The sequence below is a fragment of the Camelus ferus genome, chromosome 21 (assembly GCF_009834535.1).
Source record: "Camelus ferus isolate YT-003-E chromosome 21, BCGSAC_Cfer_1.0, whole genome shotgun sequence".
Lineage (NCBI taxonomy): Eukaryota > Metazoa > Chordata > Mammalia > Artiodactyla > Camelidae > Camelus > Camelus ferus.
Window position 1 is genome coordinate 26,339,052 of NC_045716.1, and position 15,279 is coordinate 26,354,330.

Genomic DNA, 15,279 nt, shown 5'->3' on the forward strand with positions numbered 1-15,279 from the left:
CCTGCCCAGCCCGGGAAAAGAAGGGAAAAAAGAAGTTAGACATACACACGTATCCATGCACAGACCGAGGGCTGGCAGGAATAGGTAAAAACGCACTACCAGCAGTAGCACTATGTATCTAACTATTTTTTCTTTATGCATAGACTATTACCCTAAATGCTGGGTTTTTTTAATTTAACTGTTTTTTTTTTTTTTTGAAATTAAACCTAAAAGATATTTGACATAAAAGTCAAGTTAATAAATGAGTCTGCTGTGGGCACTCAGTGGGGAGATGCTGTGAGGGTGGGGGATGGAGAGAGACAGAAGAGGAGGATGGGTGCCCCCTGCATGAAGATGCTGGCATGACCCATGCATCCCCCAGATGCGGCAGTGGTTACCCTAAATATTTCACTTGTGGAGTACATTTACTACCTGTTAATAAGAAAAAAAAAAAAACTAGTAAGCATTTTTAACCAATTCACAAAGAACAGTTTCTCAGAATGTCAATTTATTCTGGCAAATAGAAATTTCAAGTTATATTATTAAATGGTTATTCCTCTGAATATATGCACTTTCTACTCATTTTCTTTCCCTCCACTACTCATTTATCCGTTCCCACCAAGCCCCCACATTTGTCTGTTTATTTCACTCACTCTAATTCATCCAGGCAAACTTGCAATCTCTCATCTATGGTCTCAGCTTCACTGACACAGCGCTCATCCATCCATGTGTGCATTTCTCCAGGTATATAATCTACAGTCTAATGTCAATGTGAACATTTGATCTAGCCTCCTCTCACACATGTTCTCAAAGTACCATACCCAAAAACACATGCAAGGAAATAGGCAAACATATAAAAACGTTAGCTTTATAAACATATAAACTACACAAACGTAGAAGCATCAGTCCATAAATCCATATTTAAGTTGGATACACACTCCTTGCAGACACAGAGCTATCATGCTCGTAGTTTCAGAGACTCAAGATGGGAGAGGTCTTTCTCTTCCATGTCTGTGTCCCATCCATTCATCTTTATCCATCCCTCTTCCAAGTTAGACACAGAACCGCACCTTTTGTCTCATTCACAACAAAGCCTCACACTTCCTTGGTATTTAGCACACAGTATGAGTTCAATAAATACTTGTTTATACTTTTGAAAGCACTCACAGTCCCCAGGCTAGAAACCCTAGGAAAGCAGGGCCCACATGGGTATCCTCACCTCTGTACCGAACACTTTATAGTATGTGGCTCTCAGAAACACTCAGTAAGTAGTGAGTTAAAAACTATACCATTGCTTATTACTGATTCAGGGTTCTGTCATACAGTTAAGGCACGGCTGTTTGTTCCCATTTTATAAAGAAAGAAAATGAGGATGGGAGAGGTTAGGCGGGAAGTTAAGTGCAGGCCGGGAAGTAGAGAAATGGGATTTGGGTGTCTCCAATCCTACGATCTCCACGCAAAAATGCGGTCCGCCTCCCTACCTGCTGACCTCAGGGAGACGCACAGTTTCGTGCTTCGAAGATTCTAGGGAAGGGCTAGTATACATAAAATAGTTACGCGCAGTAATGAGCTGATGAACTTTTCTTAGCTGCATATTTCAAACTCTAGCACTGGGGGAGAACTGGTCAGTGGAGAACTATCCCAGAACTGCGCGCGCACGGTGAACGAAGAAAACTGAAGCTTGGAGGAGAGTCTGACAGGTTTACAAAAGCAACCAACCCCCCGCCCCCCACCAGGCCAGGCCTCCAAACCCACCGCAACAGAAACTTTAAACTCGCATCCTCGCGGCGCCAGGACGACCCCCGCTTCCTCAAGGAGGACGGTCTCACCTTTGGGACAGGGGCCTCCCCAAGCCCCCCCCCCCCCGGGGCCGGAGCCCCGCTCCTCCGGCGTCCGCGGGCCCCGCGCGCCGCGCAGGCGGGGCTCCGACCGCCCGTCCCCACCGCAGGGGCGGGGAGGCAAGGCCCCGTCGTCCGCACCCGCGGCGCCGCCGGACCGGCGCCGGCGCGGGCTCCCGGGCCCGGGGGACGCGAGTGCCCGCGAGGCGGCCCGCCTGGGCGGAAGCTCGCCCGGAGCCACTGACCTGTCAGGCCCCACTGCCGCAAGTCCTGCTCCTGCACGCGCGCCCGCGGCGCCTCGGCTCGGTTTTCGCCCCGAAGAGCCAGCAAGAAGGCGGACATGCTGCACTCGCGCGTCTCGGCGCCCGCACGCTGCGTCCATCCGGGAGAGGCCCCGCCCCGCGCGCCGCGCGCGCTTCCTTCCCGACGCCCGCGGCGCCGCCCCGGGCGCAGCAGCCGCCAGAGGGCGTGCGCGGGGGCTGCGGCGCGCGGAGGGTGTGCGGAGGGGCCCTGCTCGCTGCTCAGCAGCGCCTGCAGCCCGCGCACGTGGGGCCGCCGGAGTCCCACTCCTGTGCCTCTGGTTGTGCCCAGGCCCGCTCTAGGCGACTGATGACCAGAAGAATGGGAGGAACCAGAAGAGACGAAGAGGAGGAGCCTACGAGACTGTGAGAAGGAAGAGCGCAGTGTCCCTGAGCCAGATGAAGAGGAATTTCAAAAAGAAATGATGGTGTCAAATGCAGCTGAGAGGAGGGGTAGAGACAGTGGTGGTCATCAACGACCTTGGCAAGAACGATTTCTGTATACTGGAGTGGGTTTTAAAAAGAGAACAAGAGGAAAGAACGTGGAGACAAATGTCTCACACCTTCTTCAGAGCGTTTCACTGCAAAAGGGGACAGAAAACTGGGAGCAGTTAGGAGGGGAAACAGGTCAAGGGGAGCGGGGCTTTGTTTTCAGATGGGTGGTATTAGAGCATATTGAAAGCTCCTGGGAACGGTCCAGTAGAGAGAAGAGCTGATGCTGCAGGCGTGGTGTCCTTGAGTGAGAGGAGAGGGGACCCGGTGCACAGAAGCGGGGTTGGCCTAGACAGGAGCATGGACACACGGCGCAGTGTAAGCGCAGGCGTGGTGGTGAGAGCGTGCGGATCTCTTCCAATTCTGTTGCTTATGCGGAATAAGAAAGAGGGTCATCAGATGAGCTTGAGGAAGGGGAAAGGGGCTTAGAGGTTTGAGGAGGGAAAGGTGTGAAAGAGTGGTCTGGGGACGTGGGAGAGTGAATTGACTGGAGAAATGCGATAGCCAAGCAGGAGCTCGGGACACTGGTGGTTTATGGTTGTGAGACCCGTCAGCATAGCGCATGTTGGGTACGGGTGAGGGATAAGTATGGGCAGAGAATCGGCTTTTACTAGGCTGGATTTTTGCCAGGTGAGTACTATAGAGAGTGATTATACGGGCCGTATCCCCAGTGTTTAGAGTGGCGGTGAACAAGGCAGAAAATGTCCCTGCACTTACAGCGCTCAGATTCCAGTGAAGGAGACATATAGACAAAATGGGGGAGGGGGTAAAAGCCATCAGGCAGTATCTGTGCTGATGAGACAGGGATGAGATGAAGGGCAGGCTGGGGAGCAGTTCTGTGTAGGAACGGCTGAAGAGCATATCACTAACAAGATGACATTTGAGCTAATACCTGGCTGACGAGAAACCAGCTATGTGAAATCAGGAAGAAGAGTGTTCGAAGCAGAGAGACCACAAGGGCAAAGACATTGAGGCCAGGTTAGCAAGGCAGCAATGGACTCCCCAAGCTGGTGATGCTACGCTTGAGAGGGCCTGGTCATCGATTGGGATATGGGGCTGAGGGAAAGAGAAGCACTGAGGCTGCCTCCCAGGGATCCCTGGCATGGACGACTGAGCGGGTGTTGCGGGGAGGGCGCAGTTCAGTGGTAGAGCGTGTGCTTGGCATGCACAAGGTCCTGGGTTCAGTCCCATTTAAATAAATAAATAAAATAAATACCTAGTTACCCATCCCCCCAAAAAAGAAAAAGCTTGGTGAGTGGATGCTGATGCCAGAGAGTACAGGAGATAAAAAAGCTGGTCTTGACGCTGGAAAACAGACATGGGGCGTGAGGAGGGCCGAGTCCCAGGTCTCGGCTGAGCCCCTGGGACGTGCCCCACCAAGTGTGGGTCCTTGGCTTCACGCAGGAAAGAATTCAAGTGCGAGCCACCATTGAGTTAAGGTAGATTTATTTAGAGATACATACTGCATAGAGTATAAGGCAAGAGAAAGGCAAGGAAAGAGGTGTGGGAACTGGGTGCTCAGGTTGAAGTGAAAGTAGGTACACACTCCATGGACAGAGTGCAGGCGTCTCCAAAGGAGAGAGAGTGCAAAGGGCCACTAGGCGTGGTGGTGTCACTTTTTATGGTCTCAGTAGCTTCATACGCCTACAGGTGGGATCAATCCAACTGCCCTGGGGAAAGGGCTGGGATTACCAGGAATTGGGCCCCGTCCATTCTTTGCCTTTCTCGGTCAGCCTTGGGGCTGTCATGGCGCCTGTGGGCATGTCATTTGATCACGCTGTTACAATGAGCATTTGAAGAAGTGCAAGGTCTGCTAGAAGTTAAACCTCTTAATCCTTAAGGCCCACTAGGAGGTGAACCTTCCACCATTTTGGTGTTAACTGCTGTCCTTCCCTGAGTGGCTGCGCCCTGCCCCCCTCCCTCCTGTCTCAGTCTGAGGAAGGGAAGAGAGTGATTTCACTTTTAGGATATGTTGAATTTGTACCTAGAACACTGCCTGACACACAACAGGTATTGTTGAATGTTTGAAGGAGTTGTCTGTAGAACAGTTCTAAAGTACAGGACCTATGATGGTTGTAATCTTGAGGCACAGAAAAGATATTTCCCAGGTGAGGAAACTAAGGCTTACCTACCGAAAGTGTGGGCAATCTGTCCAACGTTTTCTAGTGAATCAGTGGTAACTGCCAGAATAAAATATAACCCCAACTCCTTTTTCATTCTTTGCTCAGGTTAAATAATCATGGCATTCATATTAATTTGTTTTATTGCTCCACAGGGAGGGTACACACTCTGACATCAGCAACCCAGTAAGGTTAATGGTAACCAAGTCATGCCATTGACGGGCCTTGGCATCTGCCAAGCGTGACTGAGCACAGGCTAGTAAACAAATCGTGTTTGCTGTCCTTTGGGTAACTGCTCTGTTGGGTAACAGATATGGATCTTGAGCAAAAGTTGTGACCACGGGGGAACCTCTTTTTGCGTACATGGACCTAGACCTTTGGGCTCAGGTTAGGATCGGGTCAGTGCCCCAGAACAGAAAATCACTGTACCGAGAGGAAAGGGACTGGGTTTTCTTTCTCCCAAGAAAGGAAAAACTGTATTTTTCCTTTTGATACAATTATACATCTTTGGCATCAAATAACATGTAATAGATTTAAAACCCAGAAAGCCGAGGTGGGTCAGGAATTACATCAAAGAGAGTTCACATTTTAGAATATCAACGAAGTGAGTCTGCTTTACAGGATTCTTGCCCAGTCATTTCAGAAATCTCTACTAGCCGTTAACAGCAAAGGTAGCTTGACTATTAGCAAGTAAATCTTTGAGGACAAAGTTCAAAGACCGAAGATGTGCCTCCATGCACCCAAACTTCCCCACAGACCTCTTGTTCGACAAGATTGTGTTTGTTTTCCCTTTTAATTGCACACCTTTGGACTGTCAGTGACTTGTCATCCAATTAGTCACATGCAACTTCACTCTCTGTTCTCCCCCCAGCAGTGTAACGGTTATGCAATCCATCTAGCTAATCTCAAAAACTTCTTGAGTTTCCTAACTCTGAAATTTAACTTTTGTGACCTATTTCCACAGAAGGAACAAGATATCTCAATAATAAAATCATGAAACCCAGATATTCTCCATGACTCAGCCTTACACTGAGATATCTTTAGACCACGTGAACGTGCTGTCAGGGACCTAACCCTGAGCATTTGCTCCTGCCGCGGCTGACAAAAGCCCAAAGCCGTTCCGTGACCGACCCCTGCAAAGTCTTAGGCTTGAAGAACGAGCACGCCTGTTGTACACGTGTCTGTATTCCTGGGGCACTACTACAACTCTGATGCAAGGGAGCTCTCCTACCTCCATCCCCACAAACTGCTCCAAATTGGCATGCACAATTAATCTTCGTAATCAAAGAGTTAAAACAATATGAGTGTTTCTGGAAGGCCTATGATGCACAGTCATTTATAATGAGGATAAAACAGCTACTGTAGAGTGATGTTGTGAAAATTAAATGAAATAGTTTTTTATGAGGAACTAAACACAAATTTGAATGTCCAGAGGACTGTGAAGGACCAAGACACTTAAGATGGGAGTGAGCCTGGTGACACCCAAGTGTCTGTATCTTCCCAGTGGAGACGCAAGAAATCAGGAGTTAGCCCTCACTGTCAAGGTTCCATCGTCACCTCATTTGCTCAGGAAATCCACAGGCACCGTTCCGTAGTGTTGTCCTCATATGTGTGGCCCACAGAGATGGGTTCTGGAAGTAAACAGAAAACGCATGCACACAGAGCGTGGGATATCCACTCAGCCTTCTCGGTGACTGGGTTGTGACAGCCAGCTTTAGTAGACTGCACTCCTGTTCCCAGCTCTTCCCTGTCTCCCTATAAGATGGTTGTACACCCATGCTCTTGGCTGTATGACTCCAGTGTCTGCCAACAAGCAGAGTCTGTATCAGTTGCTTTAGTCAACGGAATGCAAGTGGAGGTGATGTAGTGTAGAACGTGGGCTAAAGCTTTAACGTGCTGGCTTAGACTGTTCCTCCCCTTTGCCACGAGAACTATACAAACCAAACAGGCTGTGCTGGTTAAAATCTTTCCTCATCTTTCCATGTCAGTATAAATTCATCTAATTAAAAATGAATTTTTAAAACCTTTAAATACATGTATATTAGCCCACAGTGTGATGTTCCACAAGAGTGTCCTTCCCCATCTTAATGAGCATTTGTGACATTATTTCAAATTTTTCACTATTAACGTCAGCTAACACTTGAACTGTGTGCCAGACCACGTGCAAGCACTTTACATCTATTATCTCCTTAGTTCCTCACAACAACGTCATAGGGTAGATCATAGTCTATTCCTCATTTTACAAATGAGAAAACTGAGCCACAAAAATGTTAACTTCCCTAGGGTGAGGAAAACAGTTACTGGTGGAGTCCACATCGTCTGGCTCCCACACCTAAGCTGTGCCCCAAACAACTCTGCAATCACATTTTTGTGACTATGCACAACTATTTCTGGAGGAAATCCTGCAAGGGAATTGGTGGTAAAAGGGACTTACAATTTTGGTAAAACTGTTGCACATGAAGGCTTCCTCAACTTACCTTCCACCCACAGGGGGTGAGCGTGCCCATTTCCATTACTTCTCCAGTCCTGAATGTGACCAATCTTTCTGTCTTGTCTTGTTTTCCGATCTGATGAGGAAAACGGATATCACATTGCCTAAAATATCTTTGGTTAGGTGTCTTACTGAAGATTACTTCATCGACTAATTGGCCAGTTTTTAATTCCTTCTTTTTTAAATGGCTGTTCATGCCTTTTGCTTATTTTTCTATTGTCTTATCTTTTTGTAATAGTCATGTGAAGCTCTTCACATTTTGAACTTTAATCTTTTGTTGAATTCCTAGTTTTGAATTCTTTATATAAAAAAGTTTTGAACTTGCATGTGTAAAATTCTCCTTCACTGTTCTTGGATTTTGTAGACTTATAGATGCCTTCCATTTCTCCCAGATTATACAAATATTTTCCCACATTATCTTCTAGTATTTTCTAGTTTTCTTTTTTACATTTATCTCTGAAACTTGTTCTTCCGTACAGTGCAGTCAGGACCTAACTTCGGCTTTTTCCCCTAAATCAATAACATCATTTATCAATAGCTCATACTTTCTTCCAATGATTTGTCTACTTATTTTTTATTTGGGGTTAGGAGGTAATTAGGTTTATTTTGTTTGTTTGTTTGTTTATGATGAAGGTACTGGGGATTGAACCCAGGACTTTGTGCATGCTAAGCTTGTGCTCTGCCACTGAGCTAGGCCCATCCCCTCCTTCCAATGATCTGAAATAGGATCTTTATTGCAAACTAAATTCCTTCGTATATACAGGCTATCTTTTTACCCAATACCACGGTGTTTCAATCACTATAATGTTACAGTTTGTCTTGAACATTTCTTTTAAATTTTTGTCTCCGTTTTAATTTTTTTCACATATTTTCTTTTCCAGTATTCACTATAAATTTGAGAATCAAGTCATTAAGGTCCATAAAAAATTCAACCAGAATTTTGATTGGATTGCCTTGACATCACTGGTGCTGGGAGACTGGGAGAGTCGATACTTTTACAACACGAAGGCTCCCTGTCTGGGAAGAAGGTATTTATTCAAGTCATATTTTATGTCTTTCAGTCAGGTTTTATTGCTTTCCTTAAATAGGTCCTACATATTACTTTTTTGTTTACTCTTAGGAAATGTTTAATTTTTTCCTGCTGTTGTTAGTGGGCTCTTTGATTCTATAACTTCTTCTAATCGGTATATAGGAAAACCACTGGTATACAGGAAAACCGCTGGTATACAGGAAAACCACGGGTATACAGGGAAACCACTGGTATACAGGAAAACCACGGGTATACAGGGAAACCGTTGGTATACAGGAAAACCGCTGGTATACAGGGAAACCGTTGGTATACATGGAAACCGTTGGTATACAGGAAAACCGCTGGTATGCAGGGAAACCGTTGGTATACATGGAAACCGCTGGTATACAGGGAAACCGCTGGTACGCAGGGAAACCCTGGTACGCAGGGAAACCATTGGTATGCAGGGAAACCATTGGTATGCAGGGAAACCATTGGTATGCAGGGAAACCGCTAGTATACAGGAAAACCGCTGGTACACAGGGAAACCATTGGTATACAGGAAAACCATTGATATATAGGAAAAACATTGGTATATAGGAAAAACATTGATTTGTATATGTTGATCTTTTATTCTGCCTCTTTATTGAACTCTCTTTTTAGTACAGCTACTCAGTTGATTCTTTTGGAGTTTTTAAATTTCCACCCATGAAAAAATGTTACTTCATATTACTGTGATCTTTATCACATGGTTTAAAAAGGTAAAAAAAAATGTGTTTTCAGAGTGAGAATGAGTCAGTTATGCCAGCACAACCATGAATAATCATTAAAAGATACTGGCATACGTGGGGCCAGAGAGGAAAAAGAGCAAACATCTTGTTTTATGGCCCTACTAGCCATAAAACTGTGGATTCAGTGAACTTCTAATTTGACCCAAGATGATGAGGAGTCCAACCTCTAATATATGTCAACTGATTTATTTACTATTTTAAAGTTTACATATAGCAAATTTACTTTTTTTGGTTTACTATTTTATGAGATTTAATACTGCACAGATTCTTATAACCACCAACACCACAAAGAGGATAAAGAACAATTCTAACCCTCTTAATGGGTCTCTCAACCCATCCCTAACCTCCTAGAAACCACTGATCTGTTCACCAGCACTACCGTTTTGTCTTTCCCACAACATTACAGAAATGGAAATACACAGTATGTGACCTTTGAGACACTGCTTTCACTTAGCATAATGCATTTCATGTTCATCCATGCTGCTTGTGTATTAATAGTTTATTCCTTTTTGCCAATGCGTAGCACTCCCGTGTATGGATACGCCACAGCTGTTTTATCTGTTCATCCACTGAAGGACATTTTGGGTCGTTTGCAGGTTTTGACAGTCGTGAATAGCACTGCTATGACCCTTTGTGTGCAAGTCTTTATGTGGACATGTGCTTTCATTTCTCTACAAGAAGTAGGATTTTACATTGTAGGCATTTGTTTAACTTTATTAAAATTTACCAAACAGTTTTCCAGAATGACTAGTCCATTTTGCATCCTCACAAGCTGTGTAAGAGCTCTGGTGGTGCCAGGCCCTTACCAGCACTGGATAGTGGCATTATTTTTTATTTTAGCCATTCTAGTAGGTGTGTCCCAGTTTCCCATTTGGTTTTAATTTTCATATCCCTGCTGACCGTTGGGCTCATCACGTGGCTTCTGCCATCCATGTATCCCCTCTGAAGTGTCTGTTCAAATCTTTTGCCCACTTTTTAAAAATAGGGCTTTTATTTTCAAGTTTTAAGAGTTCTCTATGTATTCTAGATGAAAGTTCTCTGTCAGGTATATGATTAAGTCAACTTCTTCCCAGCTAAGGCTGTCTTTTTATTCTCTTAAAGTCTTTTGAGAAGAAAAAGTTTTAACAAAGCCTAATTTATCAATTTGTTCTTCTGTGGATTATGCTTTTGTATCCAAGAAATGTTTGCCCTACCCAGTCATGAAGATTTTCTCCTATATTTTCTTATAATAGTTCTATAGTTGTACATTTTACACTTAGGTCTATTACCCATTGTAAATTAACTTTCTATATGGTGTAAGATATAGGTCAAGTTTCACCTTTTTTTTTTTTTTTTTTTTTTTTGCCTTGGATTTCGAATTTTTCCAGGATCATTTGTGCAAAAAGACTGTCCTTTCTTCATTGAATTGCCTCTGTACCTTCATTAAAAATCAATAGACTGAATTTATGAAGGTCTAATTCTGGAGTTTATTCTATTCCACTGATACAAACAGAAATTAGAAAATATTTTGAAAGTAATAGTAATGAAAGTACAGCATGCTGAAATTTCTAGGATGCAGCTACAGTAGTTCTTAAATGGAAATTTAATGAATTAAGTAGCTATCTCAACAAGCTACAAAAAAAAAGAGAAGGTAGAGAGAGACAGACATAAAATCAGACATTAACGAAACAGAAAATAGAGAACAGAGAAAGTCAACGAAGCCAAAGACGGTTGGTTAAAAAGATTAATAAAATTGACAGAATTGATTAAGGAAAAAAAAGAGAACAACAAAGAGGCAACATCACCATAGACGGTACACACACTAAAAAAAATAGTATGAGGATTCATGAATACGTCACATCACGACAGTCATTCTACCTCCAAACCATATACCAAATCATCTACTCATGATCTCCATGGTCCCCACCCTAGGCCCAGTCTTGATGGTCTCTGATGTGCATGCCAGAAGAAGGACCCCTTGCCCGAGGAGTGAGTGGGAGGACAAGGACCCGCAGACATCCATCAGATCTGAGCGTTCTTCTCTACATGAGTGAGGTGGAGCCACTACCACAAAACTTCCGTCCCCTACTGATCCAGGATTTTACCTGGTTTTCTTTTGTGCTATTTTAAGGATTCAATAGGGTTTTACATTTCCAGTGCCTTAGCCACGGAAAATGACGTTGTTTCTATGGGAAAATGTATTTTGATGTTCAACAATTGATTAAAATTGTTAAAATTGATTAACTTTGGAACCCAATCATTTCTTCACTGGAGATTTTCCTCTTGCTTTTTATGGTGCTTTAAGTATCTTTAAATCTTTTTAATGGGTTTGTAGTCTGTGTTCCCAATCATGTTTGAAAATCAGGAAGGGCAGGGTCTTTCCTTGCTTGTTGTTGTGTGTGAGCGTGGCAGGCAGCACTGGATCCACAGGAACATAACCAGCAGGGCTGCTTGACTGACATTTCATCGTAAATAAACTGATTCACAGAAGGTGTCTTTCAGGTTCGTTTGCTTTTGAACAAGTCCCTGTATCCTCATCTTGTGCAAGTGTTTATCCTCTCTGAATGGGTTTCTTACAGCTGCTCTAACAAATCACCACAAACTTAGTGGCTTAAAGCAATGTAAATGTATTCTCTTACGTTCCTGGAGACCTGAAGTCCAAAATAGGTCTCTCTGGGTCAAAATTAGTGTCCACAGGGCTGTGCTCCCTCAGAGTTTCTAGGGGTGAGTCTTGTTTCCTTACGGGTTTTGGCTTCTAGAGCTGAATTCCTTGTATTCCTTGGTTCCTGAACCCTTCCTCCATTTTCAAAGCCAACAGGATAGCATCTTGCGTCATTGTTCAAATGTCCTCCCTCAACACTCAAATCTCTCTCACTCTCCCTTTTATAAGGATGCTTGTGATTACATTAGGTCCATCTGGATAACCTCCCCATCTGAAGACCTCCATTTCATCACGTCTACAAAGCCCCTTTGGCCGTAATAAGGTGATGGTCGCAGGTTCTTTGCACTAGGAGATGGATCTCTTTGAGGGCCGTGTTTTCAGCCTGCCATAGTGTCCATGATTTGCTTCCTCTTTCTCTTCAATGTGAGTTTTCCCCTTCCCTCCTCTGTGCCCAGCAGTAACACCTAGCACATAGCAGGCCTGGAATAGAATCCACACTGTGGGTGGCTCCTGCACGGTCAGGTCTGACTGATGCAGCCTTCACTACTGTAACAAGCACGTCCTCAGATGTTAATTCAACAGAAGCGTAGTTCTCACTCACGCCACGCACGGTGCGCGTCAGGCAGCCTTCCTTGGCAGCTCTCCTTCAAACAAGTTTCAAGCTCATTCTCTTATAAACCTGCCATCTTAAAAAAAGGGGGGGGGGAATATTTATTGAATTAATTTTTATTTATTTATTTGTTTGTTTGTTTTAGGCGAAAGGCAGACTTAACAGAAAGAATTAGGAAGCAGGAGAACCCCTGAGCAGAGGTGAGCCTGTGCTGCTCAAAAGCCCCTCCTGGTATGGACCTTTGCAGAAACTCATCCATAAACACAATTAGACATGCCTGTACACTTTGCACGCACGCACACGCGTGCGCACGCACACACACACACACACCCCTTCGAAAGTCTCATATCTACTTCCCTGGAATCAGCCCTCATCATCTGTCGTTTGTCTTAACTGCTCCTCCCCAGTCACACGAGCAGCTTAGCGGGGTCTGTGTAGTGATTTGCGTGCGCTGTGACAGCCCCATGAAGAAATGACTCACTTGCAAATTTGCAGTTAGCCTAGACAGAGAGAAACTTTGAGGCTGCAAACATTTTACAAGTAATCTAAAAACAAAACAAAACATATTTGCCAGATTTAAAAGTAATTAATTATAAAACACAATTAAAGTAGTAGAGCATTAGAATAAAGTGACATTTTGAAAGATGGTTTTAAAAGTGATTCTCGTATTGTTCTGAAACTGTAAACCTGATTCCGCAGGGAGAGGCGAACATTCAGGTTACAAAAGTATTTGTCAGTTTTCCTATAACTAGGCATCTCTAGTACATTCAAAATGATCCAATTCACACATAATTCATTTATAGGTTAAACTTCCAGTACGTAAGATGGTTGCATTGAAACTCTGTTCAGAATTTTACTTTTAAAACATACTATTATAGTATAAGTTCACATTTACGACTGAAAGCTTTTATGAAAGACATCAGCCTTAAAAAAGGTACAGGCCCAAAGAATATTGATACTAATAGTAATTAGAGCTGCCTAAACAGCTGTAGAAAGCAAAATTTAAAATTTAATAGCACCGCAAATAGCAGTTTACTTACCTCTAATACAACAGTCCAAGATTAATAGACCCAGAGGAGAAGATCTAGTCATTTAGGGCCCCAACCTGATGGCAGACCTACCTCTTCAATAGAGTTTCCAAAGGTCTTCTGATTATCACCAGTCTAGGCTACAGGAAAGCAGAATGAGCAGAGGTCTAGGGCAAACCATTGCCTTTTAAATAGGTGAGGCAGAACTTGCCTACTCACCTCTTCTTAGATTCCATGATGAGAACGTAGTCACTTACGTGGCCACGTGTAGCTGCAAGAGAAACTGGAAAATACAGTTACTATTGTAGCCACAGCTACAGTCCAATCATGTTGTAACAGGAGGAAAACAGATTTTAATGAAGAGTCAGCAGTGTCTGACACCCCTCTAGCCTCTAAAATTCCAGTTTCTTCATTCTCCTGATGCGCTCATCCCCACCCCAAGGGAGACAGCTCCAAACCCCGCCCAGGTGCTGCCCACAGCTCAGATTCTGGGGTCTCTGGGCGGCTTGTGATCGTCTTCCTTAGCCGCAGATTGGCTTCTTGCGGCCCAGCAGCTCATTAACTCAAACGAAGTCACCCAGTAAGCCATGGTCTAATAGAAACAGGGTGATTGTGTGAGATGTTCTTGTTCTTTAGTATCCAGTGGCCTTCCTACTACCATAAGTTTTGGTGAGGAATAAGATGAGAAGTTAGTATTTTTGAGGGAGATGCATTTAGGTAACTGAAAAAAAAAAACAAAACCTGCTCTTACTTTCTAGGAGAGAGTAGCATTGGACAGGAGGAAAGACATTTGGCAATAAAAGACATTCTCTTTCATGGTATTTGGTGGTGAGGACACTAGTTAAATAAGGGGTTCTGGAGCAAAGGGAGAAGAGAATCCAGAACAAAAGTATTTAGTAGCTTTTTAAAAAAAAGAAAGAACTTTTTTGTTAGACCATCTTGATGTCACTACTGAAAGAGTAATGACACTTTGACAAAGAAGAACCACATCAAAACACTGTTTAAAAAATCGCTGAGAAATTTATAACTCCATCCTTTAGCTTTTTCCCTTTTATTCTCCCATTAGTCTATGTTGATGTTGTGTGTTCCCCACTGTGTGTGTGTGTGTGTGTGTGCGTGTTCATGTAATTCAGATCATATATCGAGCAGTAATCTTCCTGAGGTACCTGAATGATTCCCCTAACCAAAGATCTATTTTTAAACATATTTTGAGATAGTGGTAGAAATAAGGCAAGCTACACTCAGCTAAAATTAGTTCAACCAAAGTGTAAACTGTAAAGGCAGGAGTTAGGCAAAGAAAAGAGATGCAATAGCGGGAGGAGGGTATAGCTCAGTGGCAGAGTGCGTGCCTAGCATGCACCAGGTCCTGGGTTCAACCCCCAGTACCTCCATTAAAAACTAAATGAAATAAATAAGCCTAGTTATCACTTACCCCACCAAAAAAAAAAAAAAAAAGATACAATAGAGAGATGGGAAACGGACGAACGACTTGTGGCTAAACAAGATGTAAAAATATCCTCATAAAGGAGCAGTATGTATAGTGATCGGACGCCCAGGTCTGAAGCCAAATTGCCTGGGTTACCTCCCTGCCTTTTCACTTATTTGCAAAATCACTAGTACTTTCTTCACAGGGTTGCTGAGAAGACTGTGTCTATTCCAATGAAGTCTTGCACCATACAAGATAAACTCTTGAGAAGTAACCATTGGCCTGGGGGGTGGGGAGATACTTTTCGGGAGAGGTAAGTCAGTCAAAACCCACGGCTGGTATTCTTGGCATCAGGTCACCTTCAGCGAAGTTGCCTGAGGAGTTCCAGTAGGAGGTGGCAGAAGATGCATGACATGTCACAACCTACCTCTTAAAGAACCCCTTGTTTCTGTCAAAATGCACTTCTGGGTTGGACGCGCCCTGCGTCTGACCCAGTATGTGAAATCCTATATCCATTATATCGGTCTTTTCTGCAGGATATTTGAAAAAAAATTG

General features: G+C 43.8%; 1 protein-coding gene and 1 long non-coding RNA gene across 5 annotated transcripts in view; one reads left to right on the forward strand and one right to left on the reverse strand.

Moving 5' to 3' along the window:
* The window catches only part of CHD1L (chromodomain helicase DNA binding protein 1 like), a 46,272-nt gene extending 44,053 nt beyond the window's left edge, over nt 1–2,219 (reverse strand). For 2 of the 4 annotated variants that reach the window (XM_032464462.1, XM_032464461.1), the window contains exon 1: nt 2,063–2,217. In XM_032464462.1, the coding sequence (XP_032320353.1) occupies nt 2,063–2,159 (97 nt within the window). In that variant the 5' untranslated portion in view covers nt 2,160–2,217. Of the gene's footprint in view, nt 1–2,062 lie in introns of all 4 variants that reach the window. The other 2 variants (XM_032464464.1, XM_032464463.1) reach the window with 2 other exon arrangements.
* A 46-nt stretch (nt 2,220–2,265) lies between these two features.
* On the forward strand, nt 2,266–11,457 carry LOC116658769. Its single transcript, XR_004314072.1, has 3 exons — nt 2,266–3,586; nt 8,101–8,247; nt 10,931–11,457. It is a non-coding gene; the product is annotated as an uncharacterized LOC116658769 (long non-coding RNA).
* Nucleotides 11,458–15,279: the final 3,822 nt, after the last annotated feature.